Here is a 20,733-nt window from a genome sequence, read left to right as displayed (position 1 = left end):
TCGTGCGTTGGTTGCGGTCTCCCCTTTCCTGACAGGGATATAAAAGATGCAGCCGACGCCATTTTCTTCAGTCTTTCTTGCCGCGCGGTGCCCAAAGCAGAAGCAGTTTGTAAGTGCCGGTCATACGACTCCTGAGAATTTTGTGTTCGAATTTCAGATCCGAAGTCTACATTAAAAGTTAGGCACCCCGTTGGGGAAACTTTTTTCTTGCTCCAGTCCGATGTCGGAAAGTTAATGGTCTCTTGTGGGAAGCAAATACATCATAAGGACTCTCATTCTTACTATATTCCTTGCCTAGGCCCTGACCACGACGTAGCTAGTTGTCTGTTTTGTGCTAGATTTAACCAACGCACTAAGCGTCTGTACGATTTTGCATTATTTTGGCCGAAGATTTTATACAGTGTCGTCGGATAGCCATCCGACAACTGGAGATCACAAAAAACGCAAAGAAAAAAAAGGACAGGCTACCGAGGTCCAAAACAGACTAGGCTTCTCCTAAGCCAGTCGCCGGTTCTCAGTGAGGTGCTTACGCAGCCCCTGATGCCCGCTACTTTAGTCGCAGGCCGCTACCTATACCCATGTGGAGTCGGCAAGGCCGCTAGAAGCTCAAAGTATTGGAGCCTCTGAGACTATTCCCTCAGATAGGTCTGGAGCCGCTGAGCAGACCGGCTTCTGAGGGTGTATTCAGACCTAAACAATTGTACATTAAAACGACTTCCGCTTCAAAGGCAGACTAAAGTACCTTTAAAGACAAACTCAACAGTCTCATGGACAGGCCTCCATGCCCAAAGAACTGATGCTCAAAATGGCCCAAGACTTAGCTTGATCAGGGGTTCCCATCCCCCTCCTGATAAGAGGCCTAGGCAAGAGACGGACTATGAATCTTCAGATCAGGTTTCCATTTCTTCGGATTCCTCTTCTGATCAGGAATATTCTCTACCTCCCTACGAGGATTCTGATGCTGAAGAATCTATTCCTTCAGCTTCTCCTCCTGAGGGGCTACTCTTTTGGGGAAACTTTGCATACCATGAGGGAGCATTTCCACTGGGAGAGCCAAGATTTTTCAGAATCTAAGAAAAGGCTCGGAGACTTCCTTTTACTACCTCAACACAGGCCTCTAGTTATTCCACCTGTTACATTGTAGATGTGTTTTCAGAGTCTAGTCTGACCCCTAACTCCTTACCTCCAGCTCCTGTTAAGCCAGACAGATACTACAGGGTTCCTGACTCTCTCAAATTCCTTTTCAAAAACCCTGCTGCAGACCCAGAAACTATTTCAGTGTCCCAAGGGGGTCAAGGCTTCCACTGCAAAAAACCCTACCCCCTCTGACAGAGATTCTAGGGCACTAGACAGATGGGGAAAAAAAGATTTACACAGCTGCTACTTTGGCTATAAGGGCCTCAAAATGCCAGTTTCTTATGCTCAAATATCAGCAATATATCATGACACTGCTTAAACAGAAAATGTTGATAAATTCTGAATGTGCAGAAAACAAAGAAATGCAGGATTTATTGCATGCACCTGAACAAGTTGGAAAGCATACTTTGCAATGTGGTTTTGATTTTCTAGAGGCCTCCTGCAGGGCCGCTGTTACGAGTTCTGTCATTAGGAGGCATGCTTGGTTAAAGGAACAAAATCTGCCTGGCCATGTCAAAGCAAAATTATTAGATGCTCCATACAGCATGATACCCTGTTTGGTGTTAAGGCAGAAGAGGTGTTAAAGAAAATTGAGGACAAAGCTAAATTTATGCAAACTGTCAAGGAATTCTTACAGGTACAGCCTCCTAGGTTTAGCAGGCACTGGCCTGCAAAGAATCTGTCCTTTCCAGTGTCAGACTTCAAAGGGGCAGATCCAGATGCCCTAGAGGCAGATCCCAGCCACAAGGTTTGTACAGATCTAAACAATGGGGTGCTTCTACCTCCAAAACCGGAGAGGATAAATCACAACCATACATGAAACAGTCCCAATGACTTCCCCCTGCCCTGTACCAAGCACTTATCTTCTGGCAGCACCCTTAGGGGGAAAACTAGCACTTTATTCTCGAAATTGGCACATAACCTAGGACAAATGGGTTCTAGACAGTGTCACAAGGCTTCAAGTTTCACTTCCATACCCTGCCAAGGACAAACTGTTGGCCAGACCTGCCAAAAAATCAATGGGCAGAGGCTCAAAAACAAGTTGCATCTCTCATGCACATGGGGGCTATTCAACAAGTGCCACAGCAAGAGCAGGGACAAGGATTTTACTCAAGAATGTTCTTGGTACCTAGAAAGGACAAAGCATGGAGACCAATTCTGGACCTATCTATTCTAAACCCTTACCTGGATATACCCAAATTCAAGATGTTGACTTTGCAGCAGCAAGACTTGGCTCGTGACTTTAGACCTAAGAGGCATACCTGCATGTCCCAATCAGACAATCATGCAGAAGATACCTCAGATTCAAGGCTGGCACAAAGCATTACTAATTCTCTGCACTGCCCTTTGGCTTATATACTGCGCCCAGGGTCTTCAGAAAGTGCCTGGCTCCAGTAATTGCTTTCTGCAGACAGGAATATAAATATATCCTTACTTGGACGACTGCCTCATTCAAGCAGAGAACAAGGACTTTCTACTACATCTGGCATTTGTGAAGGAACTTTAACATGCCTAGGGTACACAGTCGACGAAAAGAAATCAAAACTAGTACCCTCACGAGATAATATTCCTGAGTGCAAGCTTAAATACAACTGCGCTGATGGCTTATCTCACGCCAGACAAAGGCAACTGACTACCTATTTCAAGGAAATGGCAACAAAGGCCCAGTTATCTGCAAGAAAAATTCTGCAGGCTTTGGGCTTCATGGCATCCTGCACCCTACTAATTCCATATGCAAGACTGCATATGAGGCAACTTCAATTGTACCTAAAGTGTCTGGACACATTGCCACAGCCTGAAACAATGATTTCTCTCATTCCCTGCCTGCAACAGGAGTTTCGATGGTGGGCAAAGGTTTGTCACCAAAACAAGGGACAGCCATTCTCAATACCCCCAGCCAGGCAGAACCTTATGGCAGAACCTTATGACTGATGCATCAGATTATGCCTGGGGGGCCCACATGGCAGGAAGAGGTATTCAGGGCATCTGGTCCACAAACCAAATGCATCTACATATCAATCAAAAGGAGATGCTAGCTGTTCAAAATGCCCTGATAGCCTTCAAGGACCTAATTCATCCGGGACAACTTCGGATAGACAGACAACACCACGGTCATGTGGTACATAAACAAGCAGAGGGGCACTCACTCTTACCCCCTTTGCTGACTAGCTATGGCTTTGAGACACATCATTGACTTAAGTTCATCTGCAGGCACAATTCCTGCCAGGAAAGGAAAATACTCTGGCAGACAACCTAAGCAGAAACCTCATGGATCCCCACGAGTGGCACCTGGATCCACAAGTCTTCAGCATGATGATAAAGAAATGGGGACGCCCGGACATAGATCTATTTGCCTCCCCTCACAACAGTCAACTAGAAAAATTCTGCACAAGGACTCATCACAGACAAGCATGGAAAAGTGGACGCCTTATTTTTCATCTGGACAAACCTATCAGTATATGCCTTTCCTCCATTGCCTCTCCTCCCCAAAGTACTCCTAAAGGTCACAGAAGAAACCAAAAATGATTGATTGCCCCAGACTGGCCATGCCAGTACTGGTATCCAATCTTAAGGAACTTGTCTCAATGCCCAGCCTGGACCTTACCACAAATACCTCACCTACTGTCCCAACAAAACAATCATATTCTGCACAGCCGACTCAGGACCCTAAACCTGGCAGCATGGCTGATGATGTAGCCATACAAAACACACCTCCCAGTAAAGCTGTCATGGATGTCATTTTAAAAGCCAGAAGGCCTAGTACTAGAGAATCCTACGCTGGAAAATGGAAGAGATTTTTTGCTTGGAACCAAGCTCAAGGAACTGATACAGCTGTCCCAAATATTCCTCAGATTTTGCAATACTTAACTGAGATGCTGGACAAAGGCCTATCTTTCTCATCAATTAAAATCCATTCCTCTGCCATTTCGGCTCATTACAATAGAGCCACCACTCTTTTTTTCATCCTTTATTAAGGCAGTACCTCAGAGGAGCCAAATTTAAGGCCTCCAAGGAGAACACCAACACCTGCATGGGACCTCAATTATGTCTTGGAAAAACTCACCTTACCTCCTTTTGAGCCAGCTGCTACTGCAGATATAAAGTTTTTATCTTGGAAAACAGCTCTACTCCTAGCAATAACTTTTGCAAGACGAGTGTCAGAGCTACAGGCTGTCATGGCTGTGGAACACTATCATTTTTTTATCCAGACAGGGTCTCTCGGAGGACAAACCCTACAGCTGGGTTTTCTGCCGGCCAGGGCTGTCCTCGGGTCGGCCTCCAAAGTCTTCTCCTTGGTCGCCGTCGTCGGGCTGTCGCTTTCTCAGAGAGTAGAGAGGTATATAAAGCACCCATGGTGTCTTTAGACCCTCATCTTCTTTTTTCTATTTAAGGCCTTTAAAAAGCCAAAGCAGCCAGGAGAGGCTTTTTGCTGTTGCGCACAGGCCTAATGCCAGGTCAGCCTAAAAACAACAGATTAAAATGGCTGGATATAATTATACTACTCTTATCAGATCAACCCCTCAAAGAGACAGAGTGGAGTCCAGATCAGATTGATATCAGGATCCAAAAGGATGTGCTGTTTGGTACTAATGCTGAGAGATGCTACGGAAAATGGAAGAAAAAGCCAAATCTATGCAAAACTGTCACTTTTTTTAGCCTTACACCCACACACAGCAGCAGAAATTGGCCTTCAAAACTGGTCCTTTCCAGCCTCTGACAACACCCCCAAGCCCCAAGAGAGGTAGACACAGGAGCAGAGAGGAGCAGGGATCATATAGAGGGATCACATACAATGGCAAACAGCACAAAGGTGGCGAGGACAATGCACAACAATACAGGAGCAAAACCCAATGACTCCTCATTTCCCATGCCAAGCAGGTCTCAGCTGGCAGCACCTTTGGGAGGAAAGCTTTTGAATTGAAAGCTAGCATTGCATATTTGCACAACAGACAAATGGATCCTGGGCATTATAAACGAGGCTGGGCATTTCACACTCTTCAAAAAAACAAATTCATGAAACCTGCCATGCCAAAATGAGAGGCGCTGCCAAACCTGCACAAAATAAAAGGGCAATAAGAGCTATTCAACCTCAAAGATTCAACTTCACTTCACAAGGTCAAAGGTTTTATTCCAAGGAAAGGAACCATTTGGACCCCCATTTTGACTTCCATCCTGAACACACATTTCTACTGCACTAAAATTCAAGATGCTCACATTACAGCAACTTCTTCCTGCTGGGCAGGGAGGATTGGCTGTTTTGGAGGGTGGACTTCAAGGAGAGCATACATGTCCCAGCCACAAAGCTGCAGAAGATACCTCTCTCAGATTTCTTGGTTTTCAATCCACTATCCTCCTCTCTGCATTGCCCTTTATCTACTCTAGCCCAGAGTATTATTCATTGGTACTCACCAGGCATCAGGCATGCCTACTGCAGCTGCAAAGGGATACGAATTTATTTCTATATTCGCCTGATCCAAGCGGACAAGCGACAGCAATACTTCTTGGAACATCTGGCAATGTGCTGACCGTGGTTTGCGCATTCTCCTCAGGACATCAAACAAGCAAAATCAAGATACACACCAAATCAGAAAATATAGAAATCCAAACTGCCAACTTGACACAAACACCCAGATGGCCTATCGTGACGGATGCAAAAAAGGAAAATACTAGTCATTATCATTACTTCAAAATACTAGCAAAAAGTTTAAGCTAGGGTGCAAGGAAAATCTGGGCAGGATCTATGGTCATGGCATCTTGCATACTTGCCCAATCCCTGCATATGAGGAAACTTAGAATGCTTCAATGGTACCTAAAAAAATACAACAGTCACAACAAAACAACAATAATAACAAATAATCCCAAAATCCAAGGTTTACTTAAAAGGAATTTCTACAAGCAGCAAGCAGGCCAAGCAAACACAGACCCTGCAGCTGCAAGCCAAGCAAATATCACAACAGACACCTTCACCTTTCAGATTACTTACAGAGCACAGAGGGTGGACAGGTGCATCCAGGGGGTCCCAAAACCAAAAACAAAATCACCACCGGCAAAAGAAATGCTAGCAGTAATAAATGCAATTAAATTTTTCAAACAAGGAGGAACAAGAATATTAGACCACCAAAATGTAGATGTTCGAAAGTAATACCGCTGCAGTAGAATTCCCTCCCTCTCCCCCTTCCCCACTTGCAAAGTGGGGGCCTAACAACCTCTTCATACATCCCACGGCTGCATTTATATATCTCTCATTTATTTGTTGCTTGCCTGGTTTTGATTTTATTTTATTTTGCATTGCATGTATACACATATAAGCATTATTTATTGCCTTCCCTCTCCTTCTGGGGGCACCTGACTGCTGGGAAAAAGAAACTAAAGTCTTATATACCAAAATTGTACTTTTACTACTAAGATAGTATCCAGTGTAGCCCTTAACCAAACTATTCATTTGCCAACTTTTTATCCAAATCCACAGAACAAGGGGGAGAAAAGTCTGCATTCTTTGGACGTACACAGACAACTTAGATTCTACTTGGATAAAACTAAAGTTTTCAGAAAGACAGAACAATTACTAGTGGCATATGCTGCAGGATCACAAGGAAAGGCCATCTCCAAGCAGACTATTTCAAAGTGGAAGGTCACTGTATTCATTTCTGCTACTCTCAGCATGGCAAACTTGTGCCTAAGGACATTAGGCCACATTCAACCAGAGCTGCAGCCACTTCTGCCGCCTTTCTCAGGGCAGAAACCCAAGACATTTTAGAGGCTGCTGCTTGGGGTTCAGTGCATACCTTTACAAAACATTACTATCTGCCACTTTACTCTAAATCCAGGGCAGGCTTTGTCACTGCAGTTCTGCACGGCCTCATAGCCGCCCCTAATGCTGTTTAGTTCCATCCTCCCATCCATAGCTTTGGGAATCTACCCAAATGTAAGGACTGCAACAATGAAACACGAAGAACGTACTCCACCCACCATCCCCCTTATTTTTTCTGGAACTTATCTTTCCTTCTCTGATCTATACAACCTATGTGGTGTATTTGCTTATAGATGAAGGTAAAGTTTATTTTGATGCATGTATGTGTTACTTACATATATTTAGCATACCCTTCTGGGAGCACCTGACATGTGGGGCAAGAAAAACTCAAGAAAATGGCGTTGGCTGAATCTTTTATACCTCTGACGTCCGGGAAGGGGCGACAGCAACCGACGCAGGACCCAAGACTTTGGAATTCAGGCCGACTGAGGGCAGCCTCCCAGCAAGATAACCCAAATGTAATGACTGCAACAGTGAATACACTCCAACATCTACATTTATGGTAAGTGTACACAACTGTACTTTCTTGGCTTGGGAAACGTTTTTTCTCATGGTGGTTCAGCAACAAGGGTATCTGAGTTACAAGCATGATCTATAAAGCCACCCTGTTTGCTTTTTCGTAAAGACTGTGTTTCATTATGAACTAACCCTTCTCCTTCCCAAAAGTAGTCTGAGACTAAATCAATCCACTGAACTGCCAGTTTTCCAGAATTTCCAAAACATACTTGTAGTTTCTGTTTACAGTTGCATTTTTGCTTGCACAGAACAAAATTTCAGAAACCGATCAGATGTTCATCGTGCTATGCTGCTGCAGTCATCACACTTGGGTTATCCTGCCGTCAGGCGGTCCCGCAGTCAGCCTGAATTCCAAAGCCTTGGTCCGGCGTCGGTGGTTGTCGCTTCTTCCCTGACGTCAGGGGTATAAGAGGCAGCTGACACCATTTTCTCCAGTCTTTCTTGCCGCGCGGTGCCCGAAGCAGAAGCAGTTCGCAAGTGCAGGTCGGCCAGCTCCTGAGATTTTCGAACAGAATTTCAGCCGGAGTCTTCTATAAAGCAAAGTACCCCGTTGGGGAAACTTTTCTTGCCTCAGACTGGTGTCAGACAAAGTTAATAATTGTATTTCTTGTGGAAAGCAAATACCTCAAGGATTTTCATTCTTGTATTTCTTGCCTAGGCCCAGACCACAACGTTTCTGGTTGTCGGTTTTGCGCTAATTTCAATAAGCGTCTGGCTGATACCGCCCGACATTATTTTGGCAGAAAATTCAACTACATTATGTCGGAACCTCTGGCAACCGCTATGTTTAAAAAACGCAAGGACAAAGACCGGCAACCTAGACCAGATACCGAGGTCTCTGTTAGGCCTGCCACCGGATCTTCGGCATTCAGTGAGGCGTCTACGCAGCCCCTGACTACTGCAAATTTAGAAAATACGACTACCTCTCAGTCAGAATCTACTGGGACACTGGAGCCGGTTCCTCTTCAACTCGCGGATGCCAGCCCTGGTGGCGAGCCGGAGATTATGGACAGGCCTTCGGTTTCAGAAGGCGTCTTTAAACAGACAACTCTCTCCATTGAGTCATACGCTAAGCTTCAGAAGGTTAAGAAACCGGGTCTACAGACTCCCACTCAGGACCCTATGCCTAAAAAACAGATGCTCAAAATGGCGGAGGACCTGACTACCCTTATCAGAGGTTCCCAGCCCCCTCCTGACAAAAGGCCTAGACTGGAGGAAGATTTTCCTCCTCCTGACCAGGAATCCATTTCCTCAGCAGACCCTGAGGAACAGGATTACCCCTTTCCTCTCTATGAAGACTCAGATGCTGAGGAGTCTATTCCCTCTGTTTCCCCCCCTGAAGACTTCTCTTTTGGGGAAACCCTGCACACCATGAGAGAGCATTTCCACTGGGAAGGACAAGATTACTCTGACTCAAAGAAAAGACTCCGTGAGTTTCTTTTACCTCAGCATAGACCCCTAGCCATTCCTTCTGTTTTAGACTTTCTGGATGATGTCTACACTGAATCCAGTCTAAATCCAGATTCCTTACCTCCAGCACCACCTAAACCAGATGGATACTATAGAGTCCCTGACAAGTTTTTATATAAAAGCCCTGTTGCAGACCCAGAAACCATTTCCCAGGGTCCCAAAGGGGTTAAGGCCTCTACTGCTAAGAATCCACTACCTGTGGAAAGAGATTCCAGGGCATTAGAAAGATGGGGGAAAGTGTATACCTCTGCCACTTTGGCCATGAGGACATTAAACTGCCAATTCCACATGATTAAATACCAGCAGTACTTGCTTACTCAGTTAAAACAGAAAATGATCCCTCAAACAGATCAGCTAGATTTCAAAGGGATGCAAGATTTGTTGCATGCAGCAGAACAAGTGGGAAAACATACCTTGCAGTGTGGTTTTGATTCTTTGGAGGCCTCATATAGAGCAGCAGTCACAGGGTCTGTAATACGTAGACATACTTGGCTAAAAGTTCAGACCTTACCAGAACATGCCAAAGCAAAGTTACTGGATGCTCCACTGCAAAAGGATGCGTTATTTGGTGTCAAAGCAGAGGAAGTTTTAAAGAAGATGGAAGAAAAGGCAAAATCAATGCAAATAGTTAAAGATTTTTTACAGGTACAACCTCCTCGCTTCAGCAGAAACTGGCCATCAAAAAAACTGGTCCTTTCCTGCTTCAGACAGACCCCAAAGGGGCAGGTACAGACGCCCTAGGGGCAGAGGCCAGGCACAAGGTACCTTCAGGCCTAGACAATGGCAAACAACTCAGAGGGGGAGACGACAGATCTCAACCCTTCAGAAAACAAACTCAATGACTTTCCTCTTCGCCTGCCAAGCAAAATTGCCCAGGCAGCACCTCTAGGAGGAAAACTGGCTCTCTTCCCACAAAATTGGCACATCATAACAAAGGACAAATGGGTTCTGAATATTACCCGTGGCTACAGATTTCATTTTCACACTTTACCACGGATGAGAGGCATGCCAAACCTGCCAACAAACCAATGGGCAGAGGCACAAAAGCAAATTTCAGCTCTCATGAACATGAAAGCAATTCAAAAGGTACCTGCATAAGAGCAAGTTCAAGGATTTTACTCAAGACTGTTTCTAGTACCAAGAAAGGACAAAGCCTGGAGACCCATCTTAGACCTTTCAATTCTGAACACGTACCTGGACATTCCCAAATTCAAAATGCTCACACAGCAGCTTCTTCCCATGCTGGGCAAGGAGTCTTGGCTGGTAACGTTGGACCTCCAAGAGGCATACCTGCATGTCCCTATCAGACAAGATTGCAGGAGATACCTCAGATTTTTGGCAGGCACAATGCATTATCAATTCTCTGCATTGCCCTTTGGCTTGTCTACTGTGCCCAGAGTTTTCACGAAATGCCTGGCATCAGTAATTGCATACTGCAGACAGCGAGGAATACAAATTTATCCATATCTGGACTGCCTGATCCAAGTGGACAGCAAAGACATCCTACTACAGCATCTGACATTTGTAACAAAGTTGCTAAGTTGCCTAGGGAACACAGTAAACAAAAAGAAATCAAAACTAATACCCTCACAAGAAATAATTTTCCTGGGTGCCAGCTTGAATACAACGGCCCATATGGCTTACCTCACGCCAGACGAGCAAAAACAAATGGCTCAGTACTTCAAAAAAATAGCAGCTTCTACCCAGCTCACTGCAAGGAAATTCCTGCAGGCATTGGGGTACATGGCATCCTGCATTAAACTAATTGCATATGCAAGGCTGCATATGAGAACTACAATGGTACCTAAAAAGTGTATGGTCCCAACACAGACACAGCCTCGAAGCAAGTATAACTCTCATTCCCTGCCTTCAAAAAGAGTTTCTGTGGTGGGCTCAAGCATGCCAAGCAAACAAGGGCCTTCCTTTTGTCTCACCTCCAGCAAACCAAACCTTGGCAACAGATTCATCAGACTACGCCTGGGGTGCACACATGGTAGGACAATGCATACAGGGCAAATGGTCTGCAAACCAAAGGCAATTGCACATCAATCAAAAGGAGATGCTAGCTGTAAAAAATGCACTAACAGCCTTCAAGGACCTCTTGCATCCAGGACAACTTCTAATAAGGACGGACAACACCACAGTTATGTGGTACATAAACAAACAAGGAGGAACGCACTCCTACCCACTATGCAGACAGGCAATGGACTTGTGGAACGCAGCATTAACTTACCAAGTACAACTGCAAGCACAATTCCTGCCAGGAAAAGAAAACATTTTGCCAGACAAATTAAGCAGAAATTTGACAGACCCTCACGAGTGGAGACTTCACCCACAAGTATTCTCAGTGATAACTCAAAGGTGGGGACCATCAGATATAGATCTGTTTACCTCAACCAGCAATTGCCAGCTACAAAAATTTTGCACAAGGACTTATCCCCTGGCCTGGAAGGTGGATGCCCTGTCATTCAGTTGGACAGCATTGACAGTCTACGCCTTCCCACCTCTGCCTCTACTGACCCAGGTATTACTGAAAGCCAGATCAGAGACACTACAGATGATCCTCATTGCTCCGGACTGGCCACGTCAACACTGGTACCCACTACTACGAAGCTTGACTCACAGCCCTCCATGGATCTTACCTCAATTCCCTCTGCTGTTAACCCAACAAAACTCTCAGATCCTTCACAGTCAACTAAGGACCTTAAATCTAGCTGCATAGAAAATACCTTAAACTATCAAACAACACTTCTCTCAAAGGACGTCCAGAATGTTATTTTGGAGGCCAGAAAGCCCAGCACCAGAAAAACTTACTTCGACAAATGGAAAATATTTTGTGTATGGAGCCATACCAGAAGCATAAATCCTGGCATCCCAAATATTCCGTACATACTCCAATATCTAACTGAGATGCTACACAAAGGCCTTTCTTTCTCATTCATAAAGATCCATGCTTCTGCCATTTCAGCTGAATATGATACGGTTCCTCCCATTTTCTCTCATCCTTTGCTAAGGCAGTTTCTCAGAGGGGCAAAAAAATATAAGACCCCCCAGAAAACCACCAACTCCAACTTGGGATTTAATTTTGTTTTGGAAAAGTTAACACTTCCTCCTTTCGAACCAGCCTTTTCAGCAGAGCTTCAATACTTGTCATGGAAGACAGCCCTGCTGCTGGCTATCACCTCAGCACGCAGAGTCTCAGAACTGCAGGCACTTATGGCAGTGGAACCTTTCATCATTTTCCATCAGGACAGAGTATCTTTACGCACCAACTCTTCCTTCATGCCAAAGGTGTAGTATCCAGTGTGGCTCTCAATCAGACCATACACTTGCCCACCTTTTATCCAAACCCACAGAATAAAGGAGAAAGACTCCTTCACTCTTTGGACATTCACAGACAGTTACGTTACTATTTGGACAGGACAAAGGCCTTCAGAAAATCTGACCAACTCCTTGTATCCTATGCACCAGGCTCAGAAGGAAAGGCTATTTCAAAACAGACCATCTCCAAATGGATAGCACATTGCATCCGCTTTTGCTACTCACACCACGGGAAAGCAGTGCCTGGTAGTATTAGGTCTCACTCTACCAGGGCTACAGCAACCTCAGCAGCCTTCCTCCGAGGAGTCCCAACAAAGGACATTCTGGAGGCAGCTACCTGGAGTTCAGTGCACACCTTCACCAAGCATTACCACCTTCCTCTATACTCAAAAACCAGAGCTGGGTTTGCCACTGCAGTTCTGCAGGGCATCTTAGCTGCACCTAACCCAGTTTAGCTCCTACCACCCAACCATAGCTTTGGGACTCTACCCAAGTGTGGTGACTGCAGCAGCATAGCACGATGAACATAGTACAGTTTTGTACCTACCATAAATGTAGATGTTCGAGTGGTTATGCTGCTGCAGTCCAGGTTACCCTCCCTCCATCCCCTCTACCCAACAAGGCTTTTCTCATACCTCCATGTACTTCAACCTTTGGGATGCATGTCTATATGGTGTATTTGCTTACAACTAGTACCATTGTTTTGCACTAAGGTATGTTTTGCAAGCTTCTTATTTTGCCTTCTTAGTTTGGGGCACCTGACATCTGGGGCAAGAAAAACTGAAGAAAATGGCGTCGGCTGCCTCTTTTATACCCCTGCCGCACTGACGTCAGGGAAGAAGCAACAACTGACGCCGGACCAAGGCTTTGGACTTCAGGCCGACTGCAGGACCGCCTGACGGCAGGATAACCCAAGTGTGATGACTGCAGCAGCATAACCACACTAACATCTACATTTATGGTAGGTACAAAACTGTACTTTTCCTTTCTTGAAACAAGAAAAGAATTGGTTTCCAAAGTTGTCATGTCAAAATGGCTTTCTGATGTATTGCTTTTATTTATAAAATCCAAAATAAACAATTGCCTACACCTGTCAATGCAGATTCTGCTAGAGCTGTGACAGCTACTTCAACTTTGCTGGCCAGGGAATATTTAGACAATGTTTGGGCAGCAGCCACAGGGTCAAATCCCCATACCTTTATTACTCATTACAAAATGGATTTGGCCTCCAGGGGTAGAGCTTATTTTGGATCAGTGGTTTTGAGGAATATTCTGAGCCACCTAAGATTCAGGTTGCTAGGGGCACTGTTCATATGTGAGAATAAAGGTGAGATTGACAACACATGAAGTTAGGTAGCCCTAACATTCCATGTCTTTCCATCTCCACCTTTATTCCCACAACCCTTCCACCAGCCCCCTTCCAAGACTTGAAAGAACGGGTGATACAAACTGAGGCCTTCAAGGACCCCTTATTTGAAATGTTTAAGTATTTTGAATAGTGTTTGTCTCTTTATAACCACTGACTAATTTGTTGGGCAAACAAGTTCTGAGGTAATGGGGAGGTGCATTCTAGGAAAGGTAGAGTGCCCAAGATCTTTGCTGGAGGCCATGAGCTTCTGCATAAGGCAGAAACAGATTAGATGGATTGGATCTGGACCCATATGTGAGAATAAAGGTGGAGATGGAAAACACATGGAACATTATGGTGAGTACGTAACTTTTTCTGATGCAATGGATTGTTTTGCAAGTAGAATTTTTAGAAGTCCTATGTTAACCAGTATCGACACTGTTCACATCCTGTGCATGTCAAAAAGGGAGTAGCTAAATATCAGTTAATCTGTTCAAGCAGGTTAACTAGTAAAGATGAAATTTATCAAAGATTCTACTCTTTGTAGCAAGAGGCTATGGTTCTGATTGGCTGAACACAATTGATGCTGAAGTGTCCTTGCTTAGAAAAGGGAAAGCTTAGCCAATTCTAATTGTAGTTTAGACCAGTCGTTCTTAGACCATCATGAGGAGGTGGTTCAGACCAATTCAGTTTCTTGTAGGCTGGCGTTTCCCATCCTATTACAAATGATATTACTGAAAATTTGAAAATTATTTTGGGCAACTCTGATTTGATTAACTGTTGGAAAGAGACCTTTAACTTGTATGTGAATAATCTCAAATCCATTCTTGAGAGAACAATTCAGGGTACTTCAAGTAGTCCAGTGTGTTGGACTTATTGTGGAAGTTGTAAATAGTGTCTGTTGATTTCAAACACTAGCAGCATTTATCTGCCAAATTTGAACTTTAACATCTGGGTTGGAGGCTAGATGCAACTATAATTCATAGGTAGGTAGTAGTCCATCTGCCCGAAGGCATTTATAAGCCTAGCTAGAATGTGTTTGCTTTCACCTCCCCCCCTTAGATTAGTTCCCTGTGCCTCTGTCCAGCAGAGCCATTGGAGTGATCCCCTGGGTAAACTCTGTTTCCCATCCACTCGTCAAGGTTTCTGTTGGAGTGTTGGCGAGGAGCTCTGCCTAATGTAGACTGGAATCTTGTTCCAAAGCATGGGAAATCTCTGGGACAGGAATTCAATGCATGTTTACATTGTTATTTGTGTGGCTAAGGAAAAGTAAATTAAAAATTAATGTTAACTATTTTTTTACACGTCTCAAACATGTTTTACGTAGTGTAAATTTCTGAGGTGAATTTTTAGTTTACCAACTGAGGTGGGGATGTTTCAAGTGTGTTTTAATTGATGGTACCTTTAAATGTTTTGTGGATTGTGTTTTTGTCAAGTTGCAGTATGAAAGTGCTTGCATGTTAAGATGTCTTTTACATCAAAATGTGTCCAGCCATTTGGACAAGTGGATTTGTGTTCCTTTAAAATGGATGTTTGACTAGTTTAATGTGTGTAATGTGTTTACACTAGGGAGGGATGGGCTTGCAGTGGCATGGCAAATGTTTGTGCATTACCTGCTGAACTATCTTCTGCCAGTAGTTAAGTGCTCAGTGACAAATGCAGAAGTTACAGGTCACTGCACTAAAAGGCTAATGCTTGATTCAAGACTATATGTTGTAGGCATTTGTGCTTGATCCATTTTGCTGTATGTGTTGGGATACTTAACCAGTTTGCCAAGACTGAATTGGACCTTGTGTTGAAGAAATCCAGGATGTTCTAAAAATTACGCTCTGGTAGTATTTTCTGACTTTTTTGATTGCTAGTTTGAGATTCAGCCCAACCAGATATGTTCAATTTCTGGCTTTTGGTTCTTTTGCATTACATTATGGAGCATATGTTGATGCAAATATATATATAAACTTCCTGAAAAGGGTTCTAGATTAATGCGTTATGAATGGTGCTGGCAGAGCATCCAGCAGCTTTTTAGAGGTGGTCCTTCCCTAGCTCAGCAAGTGTGCTCTGCTAGCACTTCTGTTAAACGGTCCATGTACAGCTGTTTAAGTGCCCTGTTTGCATGCCTGGCCCCTAAATTATCATAAAACCTAGTTCTGGCTTCCTTTGAAGCAGTTGGTGCAACTTAACTGAAATTTAACTTTAGTACTGTTTGTTTACTACAGACATCCTTCAGACTTGTGTATAATGTGCATATTGTTTTGTGCAGTAATCCATTTTGCAAGGTATTCATGTAGCAATCTGCTTTCCCACTTAAGGTAGACTCCCCTCCCCTGCTTTTTTAATCTGTTTAGTTTTTCTGTACGAGTCTGAGTTGGGCCTGATCTGCCATGGGTGTAGACTGGTATGACACAGCCAGAACGACCTGTTTTTTTTGTTGCCGTCTTACTAGTGAATAAGTAATCTCCTTCAAATGTATTGCAAATTGCATAGCACTTGAATATGGCAAGTCAGGCCATATTAATGCCTCCAGGCATCTTTTACCTTTTCGGACATAATCCTGTCTGCTTTCAGCATTTGTTGGTCCACTGTTTGGACTTGTGCATAATTTTTTCTGATCAAAAAATTGGATGCCCTAGCTAGAACAGGATTTAGCAGCCTCCCCATGATTATTTCTGCCCCCTTATTGCTAGGTGTTTCACCATTCACTTTATATCTGTCCTGCAGCATTTCTTTATAACAGTTGAGTACTTGCCATAATTGTAGGTATTAAGTAGATGGATCTTTTATACAGAATGAGCTGTCATACCCTCCCATATGGTTTGCTTGTATGCAGTTTTTAATTAAGCAATATATTGTACTTCAGAGGAAGAAAATTTAGGTTGATGGCTTAAAGCTACTCTGTTTTTACCAAATATTAGGCATTTGCTTTAGTTACTGTAGAATACCCTAGCACCAGGCTTTAAAGAATACTGTATCATATGGATCACTGCTGCAGTACTCAGTGGTAATTTGGCTGCAGTGTCTGCTCTCCTTGACAACTTCAGCTTCACTTCTTTTCTGCTAGCCAACTAAATATTTTTTCTTAAGATATTTTCCCAGTGTAGTGTCTGACAGTTTTGTGTGCACACCCCAAGATATCTGGTTTTCCCTTCTTAGCTGAAATGGGCATCTGTCTTTTTCATTCATCTTGTGTACTGTGGTAGTGATCCAGTTTGGTATCTACTGTGGTGAACATTTAAACTATGCTATCATAATCCTCAAGTTTTTCTTGTTTTTGGAGGTGCAAAAGCTTTAGAAATGTGTAAGATGAGACTAGTTTCTTCTAGTTGAATTTTAAAGCGTTGCTTTTAACTTTTGTTAGGTATGGAAGCCCAGGCAATGTTTCCAAAGAATACACTGAATTTGCCGAGCTCTTTCTCAAGGCATATGCTGTCAGCATTCAGCAGGTAAGAATAAGGACAGCCTTAGTATTTTCTGCTAAGTATAGACCTCTTTGTTTTAAGTAATCTGTTAAGCTATGGACTGCTTTAATCCGTTGAATAGTTTTTCCACGTTATGTATTGATGATGTGGTCTTTACCCATAAATGACTTGGTGTGATCATGAGGGTGAAGCCTAAATCCTTCAATAAGAATGGTAGTCTTCTTGGTGGATGTGGCTTGTCACACTGTCAGTAAAGCTGGACTTACTGTTCGTAAAGTGAACATTGAGGTTTTTTAAAAATGCTGTTAATGTACCTCCATATAGGGTTTTTTGTTTGCCCCAGCTCCCTTTTGGGTTAAAGGATTATTTTTCAAAAACAGCTACCATGCTTAACTCATCCCTGTCATGATATCAGTCAAATCAGCACTGTCCACACCTGCAAAAACAAGGATTGCCCTAATGTAAATAATTGCCAAATATTTTCCCCATTTTTTGCACTTACTCCAGGCACTTTTCTGAAAACCAGGAAGATTGGTCTTTTGGCTTTCCTTTAAGACCCATTTGGAGAAGTTTGTCATGCCAGCCCTTGCTTTTGCCATGGAAGTTCTTCCTCTGTTAATCTGTAGCTTTAGACCATCCTTTGTCTTGAACCCTTTAAAAGGATTGTAATGCCAACCCAAATAGCATCTTAAGTGTAAGAGCAATGTCCTGGTGCTGACAGTTTACTGGAAGAGTCCAGCATTTTATGCACTCACCTGAGTTGGCTCTATTGGCTATGGATGAAAAAGGGGCTTATGGAACTGCCACCGGGGCTTTGAGTTTTCCTTGTTTAAAGATGCAGGCATTGAAGAAAACGTTTAGTAACATGCATCAGATTTATAATTTCTAGTATTAGTGTGCAGTAGTGTGTTTAAAAAAAAAAAAAAAAAAAAAGCTGTATTGTACAATAGTGTAAGCTGCTAGTCTTTTTTATACCTCTCTGGCTATAGAGTTGGTGCTTTTCAGTTTCAGTAAACCTGTGAGGAAGAGCAAAACAAAAGTGCATGCTAGTATTAGGGCTACTGCAAAATGTAACCAGACTGGAGTGGGTGAGATGGTGAAAGGGATGTTAATGAAGAGCTGTATAGAAGTTGGTAAAGGTTTTGGCACCCTTCTTGGGTTGATCTAATTGAGGTTATTCTTACCACCCCATCTTGGTCATTTTTCAGTGAAACTTGCTTTCAGTGTGGGCATTCTGTACTGTTTCAGTAAGATTGTCACTCTTGGCGCAGGCCTTTTTTGCCACTGACTTGGTTCACGGTTGGCTAATGTTAAGACAATTTCTCACATTTGAGCTCCAAAAATGTTTGATCCATTAGTGTTGCCATGTGTGGCAAATGACAGCCCATTGCTGTTGCTGGCAGGATGTGCCATTTGAGAGGACCATAACATGAAGTGGTGTCTTGGGTGGCACTCTTAAAAGCTATTCACCCAGATACCTGGGAGGGAAGCACTTCAGTGTCCTTATTTTGATTAAGGGTAGTTGTCACTGGAAAGATTGGCAGGACGGTTCTTCTCACTGCACCTTCCGTGTGTTGTATATTCATTAGAAGGAAGGAGGTAGAGGGTAGACACTGATCGCTCTCTCATTGGTGATGTCTTACTGCTCTTGCGTTTACTTGACCAATTAATTCTTACTCAGCTGGTAGATGTTCATCGTGTTTCACTGTTGCAGTCATTACACTAGGGTTATCCTGCTGGCAGGCTACCTGCAGTTGGCCTGAATTCCAAAGTCCTGGTCCGGCGTCTGTTGCCGTCGCCTCTTCCCTGACGTCAGTGCGCCAGGGGTATACAAGATGCAGCCGACACCATTTTCTTAAGTCTTGTGCGGTGCTCGAAGCAAAAGCAGTTCGCAAGTGCCGGTCGGCCGACTCCTGAGATTTTTGAAATTGAATTTCAGAACCAAAGTCTTCAATAAAGCTAAGTACCCCGTTGGGGAAACTTTTTCTTGCTCCAGACCGATGTCAGTAAAAGTTAACAATTGTATTTCTTGTGGGAAGCAAATACCGCATAAGGATTTTCACTCTTACTGTATTCCTTGCCTAGGCCCTGACCACGACATTGCTAGTTGTCGGTTTTGTGCTAGATTCAACCAACGCACTATTAAGTGTCTGTTTGATTTTGCTTTACATTACTTTGGCCGAAGGTTTAACTACATAATGCCGTCGGAACAACAGACCGGAATTCATAAAAAACAAACACAAAGAAAAGGACAGGCATCCGAGGTCCAAAACCGACGAAGCCTCTTCTAGGCCAGTCGCCGGTTCTCAGTGAGGCGCTTTCGCAGCCCCTGACACCCGCTACCTCAGCGCCACAGGCCGCTTCAGACTCCCACGTGGAGACAACTGGGCCTTTGGAAACTCAAGGTATTGGGCCTACGGAAACCATTCCTTCAGATGGGTCCGGAGCCGCTGAGCAGGCATCTGCTTCTGAGGGTGTTTTCAGACCTACACAGCTTACTATAAAGTCCACTTCAGCAGCCAAGGCAAACTCTAAAACACGATTAAAGACAAAGAAACAAGTACAGCATTTTCCTGGACAGTCATCCATGCCAAAGAAACAGATGCTTAAAATGGCTGAGGACCTAATTACTTTGATCAGGGTCCAGCCCCCTCCTGATAAAAGGCTTAGACAAGACACTGACTGACTCGTCTGAGCAGGTTTCTATTTCCTCTGGTTCCTCTTCAGAGGAGGGATATTCTCTTCCTCCCTATGAGGACTCTGATGCTGAAGAATCTATCCCTTCAGCCTCTCCTCCTGAGGATTACTCTTTTGGGGAAACATTGCACACCATGAGGGAGCATTTTCATTGGGAGAGCCAGGATTTTTCAGAATCCAAGAAAAGGCTCAGAGACTTTATTTTACTGCCTCAGCACAGGCCCCTTGCTATCCCCCCTGTACTAGATATTGACGTTTTTTCTGAATCCAGGTTGTGTCCACAGACTCTCATAAATTTCTTTATAAAAACCCTGCTGCTGACCCAGAAACAATTTCTCAGGGTCCCAAAGGGGTCAAGGCTTCCACTGCAAAAAACCCTGATGTTCATCGTGCATACAGCTGCAGTAATCACAGATGGGTTTTCAGCTCGGTCGGCGAATTCCAAAGTCTTGGTCCGCATCGGTTGTCGTCGCCTCTTCTGACGCCAGGAAGGCCAGAGTATATAAGACACAGCCGACGCCATGTTCTCCAGTCTTTTGCCGCTGCCCAAATATTTGTAAATCAAGTCTTCATTGAAACTTTTCTTGCCTCATACCGATGTCAGAAAAAGTTAATTGTATTTCTTGTGGGAAGCAAATACCGTAAGGATTTCCATTCCCTTTGCATACCTTGTTTGGGCCCAGACCACCACCTTCACAAACGAACTATCGCCGCCGCGCCGGAGTTCCAACACTATTTTGGTAAAGCTTTTGACTATAAAATGTTTTATCCAAAAACGCAAGAAAAGGACCGACATAAACAGGCAACACGTGGTCCGGTTCTCAGCAAGACGCCTTTGCAGTCCCTGACTACCGACGACACTTTTGCGGTGTCTTCTGTACCCGAGACCGGGGGTCTGGGTCTTTCCCAGACTACAACTACAAACCCCGCTTATGTCGAGCCTACTAATGTGGACAGATCCACCTCCACCCATGGTGTATTTAGGCCTTCATCTTCTTTTCTATTAATGCCTTTAC

General features: G+C 43.9%; 1 protein-coding gene across 1 annotated transcript in view; it reads left to right on the top strand.

Annotated features, from left to right (window-relative positions):
- The window catches only part of IPO7 (importin 7), a 2,167,557-nt gene that overhangs the window by 671,342 nt on the left and 1,475,482 nt on the right, over positions 1-20,733 (top strand). Inside the window, exon 9 of the mRNA XM_044059282.1 lies at positions 16,960-17,044. Within this exon, the coding sequence (XP_043915217.1) occupies positions 16,960-17,044 (85 nt within the window). The remainder of the gene's footprint in view (positions 1-16,959; positions 17,045-20,733) is intronic.

This window comes from Protopterus annectens, chromosome 17.part0 (genome assembly GCF_019279795.1).
Source record: "Protopterus annectens isolate FY-2018-M chromosome 17.part0, PAN1.0, whole genome shotgun sequence".
NCBI lineage: Eukaryota > Metazoa > Chordata > Ceratodontiformes > Protopteridae > Protopterus > Protopterus annectens.
Note: the sequence above shows the minus strand (reverse complement) of the source record. Positions and strands in the feature narration are given on the sequence as shown.